At 43.7% G+C, this 18,102-nt stretch overlaps 1 protein-coding gene across 1 annotated transcript in view; it reads right to left on the bottom strand.

Moving 5' to 3' along the window:
- LOC144768928 (alpha-2-macroglobulin-like protein 1) overlaps positions 1 to 18,102 on the bottom strand; it is a 451,046-nt gene that overhangs the window by 112,668 nt on the left and 320,276 nt on the right. The window contains exons 21-22 of the mRNA XM_078652935.1: positions 14,553 to 14,665; positions 3,742 to 3,793 (exon numbers count right to left, since the gene is read on the bottom strand). Of these exons, the coding sequence (XP_078509061.1) occupies positions 3,742 to 3,793; positions 14,553 to 14,665 (165 nt within the window). The remainder of the gene's footprint in view (positions 1 to 3,741; positions 3,794 to 14,552; positions 14,666 to 18,102) is intronic.

Here is an 18,102-nt window from a genome sequence, read left to right as displayed (position 1 = left end):
GAAATTTGAAGATATGTGGAGGGTGATCTTGCATACGAAATTAAGTTATGGTACAGAGGGTGGCCCTCTGACTCATTAAATCAGTGGGTTTGTGAATGCTAAAACCATTTTTTCTTATATATTTAACATATTAAGCATTTGTTTTCCACATTGTTAAATGATTTTAGAAATGGATATTGAATCGCTAATTGGAAGGGACTTTTATTGGGCCTTACCCTCGTAATACAAATGGCGTACCCTATGTGTCAATGTTTTGAGAAGGAAATTGGATTGTGATCCACCAGAATTCCTTATTTTGTGAACTAATCTATTTGTACATAAGTCATGTACAAAGTAATTTAGTGGTTGCAAAAGCCAGTAGGTAAATTGTGACAACTTTTTTTGTGACAATGAGCCTGATGTTAAAGCAATTTTACAGTTACAAAGGTCAAATTTGCTCCTTTTCGACCACAAAGTGGCTTTTAAAAATGTTAAATATAGAAAACCCAAATTGCAGTTTGGTAAGATGTTACTGAATCGTAAGTTGGGTTTTGGAATAAGTAGACAATCAGTATTTGGAAGTGGTGTGTAAAGGACGACCCTTCCAAATACAGATTCTTTCGCTCATTTATTAATATTTAGCAATCAAAATGCAATTGCTAAACATTAATATTTTATCACCCATTCAAAATTGGTAGTAACTATTTGCCAACGGGAAGCTGAATCAGTGTCCAATATTGCTGACTGTAGGGCATGGTCCACGTGCCTTCCAAAGATATGTTTGCAGCCGATATTGTACTTCTGACCTGAATGTAGAGGAACAAATTCAAATTTGCCATCCAAGGATTAAAGCACCTGTCACCTGCCGAAATCTAATCCTAGTCACATCTAGAACATTGCCTATGATATCCACAGAAGCACTCTCCCTTTCTCGTATAAAGACAACTTCTTCATTCTTTCCTTCTGGAAGTACAACAAGGTATGGGGCCATGTCCCCCACACATTTGGTATTTGTAGCTGCCAACGAAACCCATAGAGTTTTTCATTGAGCCTGGAGACCATGGCCAAATGGAGGCTTCTGTCTGTGTTAAATTGACTACTTCCTTCCAGATATGACCTATAATGGGGATCATTTTCATTTATTTTCTGGATGGCTCCTTAAAATCATAGATGAAACAGTCTGACTGGTGCCAGCCTGTTGAAATGCTTCAATGCCTTCGCTACTAAGAAGGAAAAATGGGAAGGATCGTCTGGAGGAGAGTCTGCATGAGGCAGGGGGTGCAATGGTTGCCAGATCACATTGTCATCACACTCATCCATTGTGGCTTGTGGTTGCTTGAGAAGTTCTCTTTCCTCTTCCTCTTCATCGCCCACATACAAGGAAATAGTCTCCACTTGTGGAATGTGTCTAGGCTAGAGCAATACCTGTGGTGGAGGTGGGGTAGGGGAACAGCAACAGGCTGTGGTGGCACTTGCAGAAGGTGACTGAGGTTAAAACACAACCCCCAGATGTGCACGAGGGAGTCTGTCATAGTGACGTCATTAATGAGCTCTACAGGGATGCTGAACAGCGGTGGACCGTGGTAGTGAGGCTCTTCACAGCATTTGTCGTAGTATCTATTGTAATAAAGGCGGCTCTACAGGAGTGGGATTCTTCCTTCTTATCACACCTCTGCCTGTCCTATTCCTGTAGATCATATCTATATTGACCATATGCAATATCCTCCTTCATGACATTGTACTGTAACTAAGTTGGGGCTGATGGCCGCTTCAGAATGCCCTCCATCCTTGAAATGCTTTTCAGGGCACAGGATCGTCATGGGCAACTGCGGTATAATTTTGCTGGTGATGTATCCTCAGGAAGCGAAGACCATTTAGCATGAACCGGAAGTAAAGGAACAGCCTTTATCTTCTTTGACTTTGACGATGGAGTTAGCAATAGTTGTGCTGATAAAAAAAAACATTGACAATGGTAACTGTGCTATTAATGGTATGTCGTTCATTGCCATCATAGAAGGTGGATTTTGATTTGTCAACGATGAGGCAGATGCTGATGAGGCTTTGACAGCTGGAAACACCGACATAATCAATGTTGATGGTCCAGTCAAAGCAGATGGACAGGCAACATCTGGGTTTGTTAGTGGAGAGGTAGTTGATTGGGCCGTTGTACGTGGTTTTGAATTGTCTTTGGTCTTGTGATGTGCCTCTGGAGACAACTTTGTCCACCTATTTGATATACTGTCTGAATTTATGGAGCTGCTATGAGGGGTTCTTCTGAGGTAGACAATGGACTAAAATGACGACTTCCCAGGTACGCCCCCCCCATCTATCAGACGCTTAAGTGCTCATTCTTTTTCAAGGAGGGTGCTGTGGGAGGACTTCTCATCAGAACAGAGTTGGCCACTGGCTTTCTGATTTTCTGTAGCCATCTGAGCAATCAGCCTTCTCTATCATGCAGGGTTTTTGCTGTAAAGGGTAAACTTTTGGCATATTTTAGAATCCTTGGGTGTATGGTATGGGTGAAGGCAGTACATGCATTCAGCATGTGGGCCATCCACAAATACCCCGTTCTTCCCACACGAACCACATGCCTAGAAAACGACATTCTGCAAAGATTTAGACATTTCTAGATAAAGAGCTTTTCTCTCCTCCACTGGGACAAAACTCCTGAAGCAGAGAGAAATAATAACAAAGTAATGCAGTCCAGTGATAAACACACCCAGGGTAAAAGGAGCTCTCGGAATGCCAGCCAGGAAGTAAAAAGATGAGTCAAGAAAAGCAGAGGGAGGAGGAGAATGGAAGGGTGAGGACCAACAAAGCCCTGGGAGAAAGTAGAGACCATTGAGGACAGGACCAAAAGTGCAGGGGATGAGCGGACCACGGAGGAGCATGTGGGAGGAGGAGCGGGATCACGGCAGGGTGTGAGGTTGGCAGGAGGACTCAAGGATGCCCAAGAATGGGGAGTCCTATAGAGTAGGGTATAGCCTGGAAGGGAGTCAGAAAGTGTAGAAAAAATGTGGTTGGGGGTAGGGATACTATCAGCCTTGGGCCAGATAGGTCAGGAGGAGGCACCGTGAAGAAAGTGGGGACTGGGCCAAAGAAGCCACACAGGAGAGGCAGCAGAAGGACAGCGTGTGCCACAGAGTGTGGTGAGATATGATATCATGAGATTATATACACTACACCCGAGCACACCCAATCATTATATCTATAGTCCAATCAAATCATGTTACAAATGTTAGAGGATGCTGCTGTTTCTACATTCATGTTGGCTGCTGCTAATAAAATACACAAGACCTGATTTGGAAGTGTGACTGGAGTACTTTTTGAAGTTTGATTTTCAGGAAACTGGATCAGGGACTTTTTGGAAACTTTATTATGAGAAAAAAATTCTCTCCACAATCCTCTAACATTTGTAACATGCTTTGATTGGATTATAGATATAATGATTGGGTGTGCTCGGGTGCAGTGTCTATAATATTAGATCTGGATCTTTCAGGTCTGCAGATTGATTCACACCCTAGTGGGTGGGTGTTAAAACGTACTTTTTGAGCACCTCCTACCGAGTGGAGTTTAGACAAATTTCGTTGTAGACTTAGAATGTCAGTAGATGGGCAGATTGAATAAGCAAACCCATTTTTTGTGTAGATGTATGATATCATGAGATGTTGGGGTTCATGACGTAGAGATCACAGTTATAATATGTGCAGTAATAATTTGTCCTGTGATTTGAACCTGGCCCACCTTTGTACACGTTCTTACCGTTAAGGCAAAGCATGCGGTTTCGAGACTTCTCTTGAGCTATTCCCTCAGCCTGTTGGGAGAGAGAACATGAGAATCAAAATATAGTAAGCAAAGCAGGGGGTGTGTTGAAGTGGCAGAACTGATGATGAAAGAGTGAGAAAGAAATTCTGTTCCTCCACTAGCAGATATAGTCAGTCAAGCATACCGTTAAAGAGATTCACACACCAAGGGCCCGATTCACAGAACTAACTTAAGACAAAATCCTAAACGTACTACTTTTGGTATTCACTGAAGGCATTTAGTAGTAGTAAAGTTAGGAGTTTGTCTTAAGTTTGACTTAAGACAAACTTAAGCCAGACTTAAGACAGGCTTAAGTTGGGCTTTTGTCTTAAGTCTGTCTTAAGTCTGTCTTAAGTTTGTCTTAAATCTGTCTGAAGTCTGTCATAAAGTTGTTTTAAGTTTGTCTTAAGTTTGTCTTAAGTCAAACTTTGACAAAATCCTAACTTTACTACTACTAATGCTCTCTTTGAATACCAAAAGTAGTAAGCTTAGGATTTTGTCTTAAGTTAGTTCTGTGAATCAGCCCCAAAGAAACAAACTCAAATACACTCACAACTGAACATTCAAATGAATGTATAGGCACACATGCATATATTTACAAAGCTGTATGACATGTTTACTCACATATGAATTTTCTATCATATCTTTGCAAGGTATGGAACCCGAACCATGACATCTCTTCAACAAAAAAAGTATGTCATGGTATACACAAAGTAATATATCCTTATATATGACAGCACACATTACAGCAACAGTGATTCCATTGATGTGTGTATTTTGCACATATTTGTCCTTATCTGTGCTCTGTGCACAGTACACAGCAAGCAAGGGCTGCAACATTACTGAAGGAATAAGCAATGACATCTCCATTTACATAATTTGTATTGATGTGTTCAATATGAAAAGGGAACGAACAGCTGTCATGCCATGTGCACACCCACATACAGTCGTGGTCTATGCATAGTATGTAAATGGCATGGCCACATTCAGATATGAATTGTGGCCATTTCTGCTACATACTACATGCTTCACCTCCACACACAGGGCAGGGCCAGTGGTCAGCCGCTGTGCTGTAGACAGTGCACGGTACATAACTATGCACTATGCACACTACAAATAAGGCATGGACTTCAGCCATGTGCTATGGACCCTTCACAAAGACATGACCTGTGTACAAAATGTACAGGGCATGGTGTGGACGCTGTGCCCATATATACCCATATGCAGTATGAAAAATTTGCATTTATATAGCTTTTGCTACTCCTGATGAGGCGTTGCAGCGCTTTTAGGTGAGTAGCACACTACTCTGGTTGTTCACATACATAATATTCTGTTTTTCTAGCATTTACCAGTGGAACAAGGAAATTCCCTTGAGGAGAACTAAATAAAATACACTTAAAAATCAACACCAATAACAAGATATACGTAAATAAAATGAATTCATACAATTTATTGAAAATACATATAGCATTTACTACTGATTTGTGTGCACAAAATCCCAGTGCATATGTTTTGTATGGCCACTGAGTAGCATTTTTTTATGACATCGATACTGGCTAAAGAACAGCAGGAGCCTTGGTTTAATCAGGTTTACAAGTCTCTCTGTGGTACACTACTGGAAACTGCAGGCCCAGTTTCATCATGTCTTGATAGTAGTGACTTTCCATGAAACACTGGCTCTTAACCACCAGCAGTGAATACTCGTATCATATTAGTTAAGATATGAAAGATTATGTTTTAATAGTGTTATTTGGTTTGAATTTTCAAAATATACTTTGAAGTTGCAAAATAGTTATCATGCAACCCAAATATTTAAGAGTATGCTGTAGGCCTCCACTGTTCTCTTCTGCAGTATGGCTAGAAACCAATCAAAACAGTTTTCCATATTTTACGATTTAAAATGTTTATAAAGAAATTAATTGGCATTGCTTACACCTGTCACTTCTCAGTCTGCTAACTCTTGTATCTTTTCTGTAGATATTATGTAGGTCAGAGCCATTGCCAGTAAACTTTACCTACATGAAAACAACTGATTGTTAGGTTAAGTTTTATTTTTGTTTCATCAACATCTGTACCGGAATAACGTCTCGGGAACAGACATCAAATGCAAACTTGGACATAGCAATGCATTTTTCAGTTTTTGACCACCCTAAATTGCCCTCCGAATAATTTCAAATGGGAATTAAATCATCCATTCCTTTATCACCCTAAATAGATCTTATTTCAATATTTTAGTATTCAAATTTTGGTATGACTAAAATTAGCAATGGTTTTGTCTTTATTCTGACTCCAATAATCACATTAAAATCAGCTTTAAAATCAGTTTTACCTTACTTTTCTTCTTTCTTATCTTGAAGGTTTCATTTGAGTTTCATGGATCTATGGACTCTCGGAGCTTTATTAAAGCGGCTGGTTGAACAAGGTTGCGCCATACAAATGAGGCTTAAGGGTGTGATTTAGATTTGAGTGCAAACTATGCATCAAATAATAGTTGTAAAACCTCTATCTGAGGAATTTTCTTCCACTGGAGAATCTGCTGACCAAACAAACCTGTACTACCTGTAGGGTGGCAGTAATTCAGTTTACAGATTCTCCAGCAGCAAAAAAATGTTTTAATGGAGGATGTAATTTTCTCCACAAATCTCAATTGGGTCACTGTTACCACCTAAAACTATGGCATTCCCTAAAATCTTTAGGATTATCCATCAGTAGTTGATGGAGGGGTAAGTCCTTCCAGGACTGGGTGATGAGGTATGAGAAGGGATGAACTCTGCTGTAGCTTCAGTGGATGTGGGGTGTACGGGCAAGGGCCGGGGTGGCGGAGCGCAAGTGTCCGGTGGTTGATGTATACTGGTCCATTGTCTTGTAGGCGTGTATAAGATTCTCAAACTGGCATCTCTTCTGGACGTGGAGTCAGTGGAGTTTCCTGAGGTGGGGGGGTGATGTGGGTCACATTGGGGAGGTTGAGGACATGATGGGCTGCTGCGTTCTGTATGGTCTAGTCGGCTGGTGGCGAGGGCCTGGGTAACAGTCTTTCTGGTTTTGATGTGAATACGTCTACAGACTTTTCGGAGCATGTGGAGGGTGTGGAAACAGGAGGAGGTCACTGCATTGACTTGGTACTTCATGGTGAGAATTCTGTCTATGATGATTCCAAGTATGTGGGTGCAGTCTATCAGTGTGGGTCCAAGCTCCTGGGACCACCAGGAGTTGTACCATGGTGAGGTGTTGTTCGCGAAGATCATCATCTCCGTCTTGTCGGTGTTGACTTTAAGGCATTTGGTCCTCAACCAGTCGGTGAACATGGTAATGGAGTTGTAGTGGAAGTTCTTTCTGTGGTGGAAGGGTCTTCTGTGAGCGAGAGGATAACTTGGATGGTGTCTGCTTAGGAAATTATGTTGAGTGCGTGGGTTCTGACTATGTCGGTGAGCTGTGTCATGCGGGTGTTATACAGGGTTGGGCTGAGGGATGATCCTTGTGGTACGCCGCAGATAATGCTTTTTGGTTCTGAGTTGAAGGGTGGTAGATGGATTCTCTGAGTTCACCCTGTGAGGAAGGATGTAATCCATTTGAAGGCTTACCCAGAAGCCAATGCGGTTGACTCTGTAAATGAGGGTGGGGTGTGATAGGGGGTTGAATTCCACTGAAAGGTCGAGGAGGATGAGGCTGCTACTTCACCTCTGTCGAGTCTGGATCTAATGGCTTCGGTGGAGGCTATCACAGTGGTCTCAATGCTGTGGTTAGATTGGAAGCTGGATTGAGAGGAATCAAGTAGGTTGTTTTTTCAGGGTTTTTAGTGTTTTCAGTGAGCTTGTGGCTGATGGTCTTCTCGAGAACTTTGGTGGGGAACAGGAGCAGCATGATGGGGCAGTCATTTTTGTGTTTGCTCGGGTCAGCAGTTGGTTTCTTCAGTAGATGTATGACCTCCGTCTGTGTCCATTTGTTGGGGAAGACCACAGTGGTGATGGAGGTGTTCAGGATGTTGGTGAGTTTGGCACTGATTTCTAAGGTGCTGAGGTTGGAAAAATTGGGGGGGCAAGGGTCCAAGGGTGCTCCGGAGTGGATGGAGGGCATGATAGCAGTGGTGGTCTGTGTGATGAGTGCGGTCCAAGCAGTGATCGGATGGCTGATGGAGGGCGGAGGTTGTTGAGGTCAGTGGGTTGAGGGCCAAAGTTGTTGTAGATGGTGGCTATTTTGCTGTAGAAGTAGTCTCGCAAGGTGTCGCAGAGTTCTTGGAAAGGGTGGACCATGTTCTCAGTGGCCGCCGGGCAGGAGAAATCTCTGACGCTTTTGAAGAGTTTTTTAGAGTGGTTGGCACTTGTTTCGATGCAGTCTGTGAAGGAGTCTTGATTTGTGTCTTTGAAGCATTGGTGGTACTCTCTGAGGGCTGATTTGAAGGTGGTTTGTTCAGAGGGGTCTTTGGTGGAGCGCCAGCAAAGATAATTAATAAACCAACTGGCCCATGCAGGAGATCTTTAAAGTTACATGTATCCTAAGATGCTTGGTAGAATGCCAATCAATGACCACATACAATTTTGCCCATTTCAAACAACTGAGCAGCTGTTCAGTGTGTTCGCTGCAAAGGTTGTATGTCAGAATACTGTTGCCTTAATATTGTGTAACAAAAATATTGTGGCTAAATATAATCAACTAAAAAAATCTTCTTCATTTGGTGTAGATTTTCTATTATTAACGCCAGTGGTGAAATATTTTGGTACACTATATTTAAGATACAATATTTTAGCAACGATATTCTGGTACAATATCATGAGTGCATACATTTGGTATTTGACAACGTTTTTTTCATGTTTTGCCTAACAATATCAATAATATAAAAATTAAGTCTGTATTACTTGTAATAAGTTATTGCAAATGAGTAGTGATGCAGCACCCCTAACTTTCGCAGCACATCAGAGGAAGCGGCCCCTGAAGGCAAACCATTGCCTGCCTCACACCCCCCTTTATCTGACAAATGTTTAAGTAGGCATGTGTAACCCTATGAAGCCAGACCAGTGTACACCCACTCCAGGCATTCTTTGGGACAAAGTTAACACCCTACATTGGGGTCCATTAGGATGGCGGGTGGACTTTAGTCTGCCCGCCACTCTAGCGGTGCTGGGACCGGCCGCCAGCAGTGCGGCCGTCCTGCACTGCCAATTAGGATGCGACCGCCACCTTGGCAAGAGGCATGTTGTGTATTGCCATGCACAACGTGGCAGGCACCGCCTGCCACCTTGTGCATGGTAATGAAGGGGGGGTACCATAAGTACCCCCCAAGTGCAGAAACCCCCCATGCCCCGTGGGCCTGCAACGGGCCCCCAAAGCACTTCCCCACCAGCCTTTCCATGGCGGCATCGCCGCCATGGAAAGGCCTTTCAAACCAGGCATCATAATATGGATGGCGGTGTCTTCCAGGCACTGCCACCATATTATGCCCCAGCTCCGCCTGGCCGGCAATCGTAACGATTGCTGACCAGCGGAAAAGTGGCAGGCAGACTTTCCGTCTGCCGTGGTACCCCCACCATGATAATGTGGGGGGGGGTAAATCCAGTTGGGATGGCAGGCAGATCACCACCGCCGGCCCAGCGGTGGCGATCCGCCCGCCATTGTAATCACCCCCTATGTCCGCAACAACATAGGGGGTCTGTGCACAACCATCACAAAGAATGGAAGGACCCCAGCTTCTGGTTCATGCACTACTTTACACCAGACGTCACATGACACAATTTTAAGTCATGCTGGGGAAGGCAGGGTGGTGGTTTTACAATTCCTATGCCACCTGGTTTAGACAGGAGGGTCAGTAAATCAGGACCTCCTTGATCTGCGGCTGGCACCAAGTTGGATAAAAGAGATGCCTTGATTTCATACATGCTCAAATAAAAGGGGCATCCCAATAATCCTGGGACCAGGGGAAGGCAATATAGAAAGGAACAATGGTTCCTAAACAGAAATTTATCCCTCAACGTCTAAGGCAACCATACAAAAACCCTCACTAGATTGTTTTATACAGGTATTATATCAAGATTTATTTAGTTTATGTTAAAACCATAAATGTAAATATATCTCACAGCCAGGACTCGAGACAGCTGAGCATGGAACAGTACAAATAATACCAATTGCATGATAGTGTCTTTTTGTTAAACTGATAGGGATTTTTCCCTTTTGATGAATTTCTTAACTCACTTTGAATGCAACATTCAGAGATATTCTCACTTCTTCTGGACATACCGATCTCCTGATGTTCTATGGGCTGTTCTAATTAATTATGCCTTTTTGAATCAGCTTGTTTGATTGGCACGCGCCACTGACAGGGGTCATGAATTATTCCCCACATTGTTACATGATTTATTTGTGCTTGTCATTATCACAGTTTTTTGTGCTTCCATTAAATCATTCAGGTCCAGATGATGACCCTTATATAAATAATGTTTATAGGGTCTAAACGTCAGCAACTGTAATAGTGGACTGTCTTTTAATTTGATTTGGATTATAGCACTCTGACACAGAGTGTCATGTAACAACACATTCATCCATATCAATCATTTGTATACATGCTTTCTGTATACCACTTGCACACTTTAAATTCACCCTTTTCACCTTCACTGACTTTAAAGAAAGATATTTGGCTCTTTGATTTGGGTCTTTAAATGTACGGTTTTAACATGAATTGAATACATTTTGATTTGATTCCTTAGTAAACCAATGTAGTAATGGTGTTTGTATAGTTGCCACAGAAGTTGAAGCTTATACTTCCCCCACAGAGACCATTGTTTTTCTTAATATTTCGGGCTTGATTCACAGAACTAACTTAAGACAAAATCCTAAACTTACTACTTTTGGTATTCACAGAAGTTAGGATTTTTTCTTAAAACAAACTTAAGACAGACTTAAGACAGACTTAAGACAAAATCCTAACTTAATTCTGTCTTAATTCTGTCTTAAGTTTGTCTTAAGACAAATTTAAGACAAAATCCTAACTTCTGTGAATACCAAAAGTAGTAAGTTTAGGATTTTGTCTTAAGTTAGTTCTGTGAATCGGGCCCTTCGATTTCATGTGACAGACAGGATGACAAGAGTCAGGTTTATCACAGACTGCCTCCATCAGAAGCATCCGAAAGGGGACAGAGGGATCACTTAAACTAACATCGAAATGCTATGACCTATAAAGGTATTCAGCAAGGAGCCACATAACTGGTCACAGAATTACTTGTGATTAAAAAGATCTTTATGATGGACAGTTTGAGATGCATTATAAAACCCTAAGAAAAATGTACCTGGCACCTTGATGGCTTTCTCCCTCCCAAGGGGTTGTTTGAGGGAGAAATGTGTCCACAAAATCTACCCAGAAGTAGGAAGGTTGTTTGTATCTCTGATTGTGGAGTAGTTGTTCCCTATCCTGGTGCCAGCCGCCTGCTTCATCTGCTGGTGGTCCATGGATGGATTCTTGCTTGTTAATTGTGGTCCGACCACATTCTCCCATCAGAAATCGCGTTAGTAGATGTAATGTTGTACTGGTGAAACCGGGAAGTCTTCTTTTTCAATAATTACTCTTTTGATTACATTTGTGCCCTTGGAGAAAAGTTATAGCCCTTGGAGCTGTTGGTGCCATAACCAGCTATCCATGGTCAAAAATGTCCTTTTACGATTTCCTGAATGGTGGTGTCACGGTGCTGCGGATGCATTGACTTTGCTATCTTTGACTTGGCTCTTTGGCTTCGCCATGCCCCTTGTTATACCTCCACACTCAGTGCGGAAAAAACAGAAACAACTCTAATGCCGTCAACAGGGGTATCTTTTCCACTGCTTAAAAGGCATGGAGGTCACACCCTTACCACTACAGAGGCAACATAAAGAGCTGACCTCTACATCTAGAGGCACCAAGATTAAACACACCATGTATGTACTTACCAAACTTCCAAGAGAACGCATAGCATGACTTTTCTGAGACTTCCAAGTATTATTTAATTACAGCATTGTTAGATCTTTTTATGAGAACCAACTTAAAAGTTGTACTTCTCAAATTGGCATGGTGGGCTCTTTTCAGAAAGGCTGACTTGAATGTCTGTGGACATCTGCAAACTACTCATAGAATATCCAAATAGTTTGAAGGTATATGTTAGAGTATCATTTGGATGAGGCAATAAAGTACAACCACAACAAGCAAGTGGATATCCTGTCCATCCTCCTCTTGGCTCTTGGTGTCATTAAGAGATCAGGGAAATGCAGTGTTTTGGACTGAGTAGCCACTCTTGGTTCTGTTGCTGGCAAAACCTTTGCTGTAACCATGCACAGACGAGAATAGTGACTCCCAATGGCTTCTAATCTGTCCATGTCAATCATGCCGGATAGGACACAAAAACAAAACAGAATTTGTTCATCACGCATTGTGAAAAAAAACTCCAGCACAAAAGGGGCCTGTGTTATATTATTTCCTAAGAAAGTCCCCTGTTTGGGGTTCATAAAGTAAGTTAAGGTAGGTCTCCTGCATAGGCATCAAGGCATTCCAACTTACTGACAAGTTGTTTGCTCATTAAGTAGTTACAACTATAGATGTCGGAGATCCTTTTATACGGAAATATCCACAGAAGAGCAGACAACTCTGCTGGAAGGCTGCCACTGGGATGGCAAAGGCGGTGCCTCTGTTGGACCAGTCATACGAAGGCGACCTGCCAAACACTAAACAGGAATTTTAGTGTTGAATAGTAACATAAAACCCACTGATGTTCAGTAAATTCTTCCAATGGAGTACTTTATGCTAGAGGAGAACCTGCTAGCAGGTTTATTGCAACCATGAGGATAGAACGACAGAACTAATACGCGTTAGTAGAATTACAATTATCGACTATCAACGTATCCCCACGTCAAGTGCAGATTTGCTCTACTTTAATCTTTGTCCACGTACCTTGCTGGAATACCTTTTAAAGATACTGACATGCAGCGTTTGAAAAGTAAATCTGTTCTTACCTATGTTTACTTACCTTGACACTGAGTCATAGTCAATTATCAGGACAGCATTTTATTGTAGGCCAATTTTAAAAACGCAATATTATGAGATACAGACGGTCACAATCCAGACAAAGGCCATGTGCTATTGATATACATATGTATTTTGGGAATTTACATCTATATGTTTTGTTTAACTCACACAGTCAATGTGGGCACATAGCTTAACTCTGCTTTGACCAAGGTATTCATACCATACCCAGTGTTACTGAATACAAGCCAACATAATGCAGGCAAATAGGGTCTTTACCTTTTTTGGGGAAACACATAAGCCATTTCTTCATGTTTTCAAATTCTTAGAAACTCTGGAGCAAGTACTGGAGAATGATTTGTTGTAAATTATCTGTGTTCTTTTTTAGCATGGTAATTCAGCCTTAAGATTTGATAATCATTTGTGGATGGTTTAAACGGATTGGTGTCACTACAACGCATGCTTTTACCACGCATGCCTTTACAACGCGGTTTTTACCACGCAGTCCATTACAACGCATAATGCTTTTAGGCGCTGGATAGTGAATTATTTAATTTACTATTCCAACTCCAGTCCCCGTGGATAGCAGGGAAGGTGTTGGATAGTATATTAAATACATTCCCTATCCTAGAGCGCCCCCCAGCGCATTGCGTTGTAATGGTTTGCGTGGTAAAAGTTGCGATGTAATGGTAGTGCGTTGTAAAAAATTTGTTGTAACCGTGCTACACCGTTTAAACAGCTCTTAAATAGTTTCAAATTATTTTATTTGTCTTTTCTATGGTATGGCTACATTTCAAACAGTGAAAAAAGTGCCAGGTTTGCTGATTATCTTTTATTTTTCGCCACCATGGCATTAAACACCAGCTGAACCAGTACAATACTGGGCAGGGGGCAACCCTACATGCAAACCAATATAATAAGGGTGACTTGGTGTAGAATGCACACAGGCGCATCCAATGTGTTTCATAAATGAACCAATGCATTTGCTATAATAATCACTACCATAATAATAAATCAATCCTATTTGTAAAGCACAAACAAATCACTCCCTTAAGGGTTTCAAGGCGCTGGGGGCCGTCAGGGAGATTAAGTGAGCTATTGCCCAAATTCACGTGATGCTGAGCTGAGCTGCCGCCTGTGCCGGAGATCAAATGGGATCCCCATGCTCCAGAGTCAGCCACTTTGGCCACTGCACCACACCTCTATGGCTATTATAAACCAACATGACAATTTATGCCATTTTTGACCTAATAAACACCCTGTTTAATAACACAGAAATGTTCAGACACTAAAAATACATAGCCAAACATGAATATATATTTTCATGCATAAAAATATATAAAGAGAAGAAGAATGTATATTGTCTTCCAAGTTCACACACAACTTAAGGGGCATGTATATAAAAGTAGGAACACCTTCATACCACTACTAATAGATTCCCATACACATTGGCATATACACTCAGACCTGTTCAAATATTCATCCACATAAAAAACTTTCCACCCAACTCAACTTCACTGAGTCCTTCCTTACTCAATCACCACAAATAATCCTCATCTAACATTCGCAATACTATGTTTGACCCTTATGTGTACACTCATCCCAGCTATGATCCTCCTCACTGCTAATGTGTGGTCCAGTTGCACCTTCCATGTACGATCACTTCGTACTCAGCAGCAAATGACTATCACTCAGCACACTCTAAGGTAGCTCCCTCCTAACTTATCAACTACCCGCTCTCTCTGATCTAGTTCTGCATACCGTATTCCCTTAATTCTGTACAAAACCCACTGACCATCACGAGCACAGATTTGATCAGGGTGTCCTTGAGTCCTTTCTCAGGCAGGGTGATATCTTGTGGCCCGCAGAGGCCTACAGCTTCAACGCTGACTGTGAAGTTCACCTCACCTAAAGTTAAAACAAACCAGCTAAAGTTAAAACAAAGAGGCTGAAACTTGTAAAAGAAAAGACATTTGAAAAAATAAATGAATTAATACTGATCAAATATTTGATAAAAATACCTAGGTCCTCATTACTTCATGATATACTTAGAGTACAACACTTGATTACTTTTGTTGAATAATATGTTGAATCACTTGAATCGTGAATTGTTTTTATGTAATTCACTTAGTGCAGAACTTTCCATTCCCACAATGCCTCTTAATGGTGTAGGTGGGAGAGAGGTATAAAAGGTGAAAGCAATAATGGAATAATTGTTTACCGTGATCAAGACCAGTGTGGTCGAAACAAGTAGGTGGTGAGTTGCTTTATAACTCAATAAAGTAACTGGACATATCGCAGGCGAGTGTAGCAATATTTCTTTGATTGGTGGTCAATATATATATCTATATATATATTTTGCCCACTGGCGGGTGCCAGTAGGTAGTTAGGACCTTGTTTCTATTCAAAAAGCGTTTTTCTTTTGCCAATATCTTCGGCAGCGGTTGACGAATCTTCGCAAAATTTTCAAAACTAATGGGGCACTCCGGTCAGCTCCTGCCTTGAAAGTTTCAGGGTGATTTGTCAAGCGGGAGCGGAGAAAAAAGGGGGGTCCCAAAACACGGAAATTTCCATTGGAAATGTTTGTTGCAGCTACAGCCGAATTGCTGAACAGAATTACACCAAATTTAGCAGAGGTAGCTGTTGGTCCAGAGTGCACTCTTTGCTTTAAATGGTGTCAATCCATTGAGTGGTTACTGAGAAATAAAAAAAAATCAATATCTGGTGGTCGCAGTGGATCTGCAAACCTTCCCAATCAAGAGCTTCATTTTGATTGGCTGTCAACACTCCAAACCAAGAAGTCATGGCAGCCATCTTGTAACTTGGTAAAACTGAGTCACAAAAAAAAAGGGAACAAAATGATTTTTTTTTTAAAGAAAAGAGGGCAGGGTAGAAACACCCTTACCCCCTAGGCCTGGTCAGGGGTCCCACAAGGACCCCCGGGGCATCAAAAAGCATTTATTTTAAATCGCGCAAATCCCCCCGGCCCAAAAAAGAAATGATGTGCGGTCTCCTGCGCTTCATTTTATTCAACCCCCGGGTGGGCCAGGTCAGGGAGCAATCAAAAAATACAGTGCTGGAGCCCGTAGGCCCGTAGGCCATTTCAACCCCCGTCCCCCACAGCCCCGGGGCCTGCCACCTCCCGTGGCTCTTTCCCATATAAAATGCGAGGGGAGGGGATCATGCCTCTTCCGCAGCCTTGGGGGCCGCCACCTCCCTGGGGCTTTAAGAATTACATGTTGGGGCATGAGGCCCCCTCCCGAAGCCCCGGGGCAACCACCTCCCCGGGCTTTAATGATTACACACGGGGCACACAGCCCCTGCCCGCAGCCCCGGGGACCACCACCTCCCCAGGCATACATACATTCAATCAATCAATCAACCAGTGCATTTATAGAGCACGTTACTCACCCGTGAGGGTCTCAAGGCGCTGAAGGGAGGGGGTGCTGCGGTGTTTCCTGAAGGTGAGATGGTCCTGGGTGAGTCATAGGTAGGCTGGGAGGGAGTTCCATGTCTTTGCGGCTAGGTAGGAGAACGATCTTCCTCCGGTGGCGGTTCTGCGAATCCGTGGGACGGCGGCGAGGGCGAGGCTGGCGGAGCTGAGCTGGCGGGTCGGAGTGTGGAACATGAGGCGATTGTTGAGGTATTTGGGGCCCATGTTGTGGAGCGCAATGTGTGCGTGGGTGGAGAAGCGTTCTGTATGCGCTGGAGTCTTTTCTGAAGTTTGGCTTTGGTTCCTGCGTATAGGGCGTTCCCGTAGTTCAATTGGCTGGTGACGAGGGCCTGGGTGACCATCTTTCTGGTTCCGGTAGGGATCCACCAGAAGATCTTCCGGAGCATGCGCAGGGTGTTGAAGCATGAGGATGAGATGGCGTTGACTTGCTTGGTCATCGTGAGAGAGGAGTCCAGGATGAATCCCAGGTTGCTTGCGTGGTCCGCGGGTGTCGGGCGGTGCCCAGCGCTGTGGGCCACCAGGAGTCGTCCCAGGCAGATGGGGATGGTCCAAGGATGAGGACCTCCGTCTTGTCTGAGTTCAGTTTCAGACGACTGAGCTTCATCCATTCCGCCACCGCTTTCATTTCTTCCTGGCGGTTGGTTTTGGCGGTGGCTGGGTCTTTGGTGAGGGAGAGTATCAGCTGGATGTCGTCGGTGAAGGAGATGATGTTGAGGTTGTGTTTGCGTGCGATGGCGGCGAGGGGGCTCATGTAGATATTGAAGAGGGTTGAGCTGAGCGAAGAGCCTTGGGGTACGCCACAGATGATCTCGGTGGCCGCAGACCGGAAGGGAGGGAGGCGGACTCTCTGGATTCTGTCGGAGAGGAATGAGGTGATCCAGTCCAGGGCTTTTACTTGGATCCCAGTGTTGTGGAGGTGTGTTATTAGGGTGCGATGGCAGACGGTATCAAAGGCTGCTGAGAGGTCTAGGAGGATGAGGGCGGTTGTTTCCCCGGTGTAAAGCAGGGTCCTGATGTCATCGGTGGCTGCGATGAGGGCGGTCTTGGTGCTGTGGTTGGCTCGAAATCCGGACTGGGATGGGTTGAGGGAGTTGTTTGCCTCGAGGAAAGCGGTCAGCTGTTTATTGACGGTCTTCTCAATGACTTTTGCAGGGAAGGGAAGAAGAGAGATGGGGCGGAAGTTCTTGAGGTCTTCAGGGTTCGCTGTGGGTTTCTTCAGAAGGGCGTTGATCTCTGCGTGCTTCCAGCTCTCTGGGAAGGTGGTGGACATGAAGGAGTTGTTTATGACGTTCCGGAGGTGGGGTGCGATGATGGTGTTGGCTTTGTTGAAGATGTGGTGAGGGCATGGGTCGGAGGGAGAGCCGGAGTGGATGGTGTTCATGACGTGGGTGGTGTCTTCAGTGCTGATGGGGGTCCAGGCGCTGAGGGTGGTGGTAGGGGGCATTGTTTTGGTGATTGGAGGCGGAGTCTGGGCATCAAAGTTGTCGTCTATGTCGGCGATCTTGCGGTGAAAGAACGTGGCGAGGGAGTCGCAGAGGTCTTGCGACGGTGTGATGTCATTGCTGCTGGCGCTGGGGTTGGAGAGCTCTTTTGCGATGCTGAAGAGTTCCTTGCTGTTGTGTGTGTTGTTGTCCAGCCGGTCTTTGAATGATGTCCTTTAGGTGGTGCGGATCAGTTGGTGGTGTTTGCGAGTGGCGTTCTTGAGAGCTGTCAGGTTTTCTGTCGTCTGTTCATGGCGCCAGGTTTTCTTGAGAGTTCGGCAGGATTTCTTCGATTCTTTGAGGGCGTCGGTGAACCATGTGGCTTTCCTGTTGTTGGTCTTGCCTGGGGGGTTCTTCAGTGGGGCAAAGGCATCGCAGTTGGTGATCCACTGTGTGAGGTTGCGGGCTGC

The sequence above is a fragment of the Lissotriton helveticus genome, chromosome 7 (assembly GCF_964261635.1).
Source record: "Lissotriton helveticus chromosome 7, aLisHel1.1, whole genome shotgun sequence".
Classification (NCBI taxonomy): domain Eukaryota; kingdom Metazoa; phylum Chordata; class Amphibia; order Caudata; family Salamandridae; genus Lissotriton; species Lissotriton helveticus.
The sequence above is the reverse complement of the archived record's forward strand: the minus strand, read 5'-3'. Positions and strand labels throughout refer to the sequence as shown.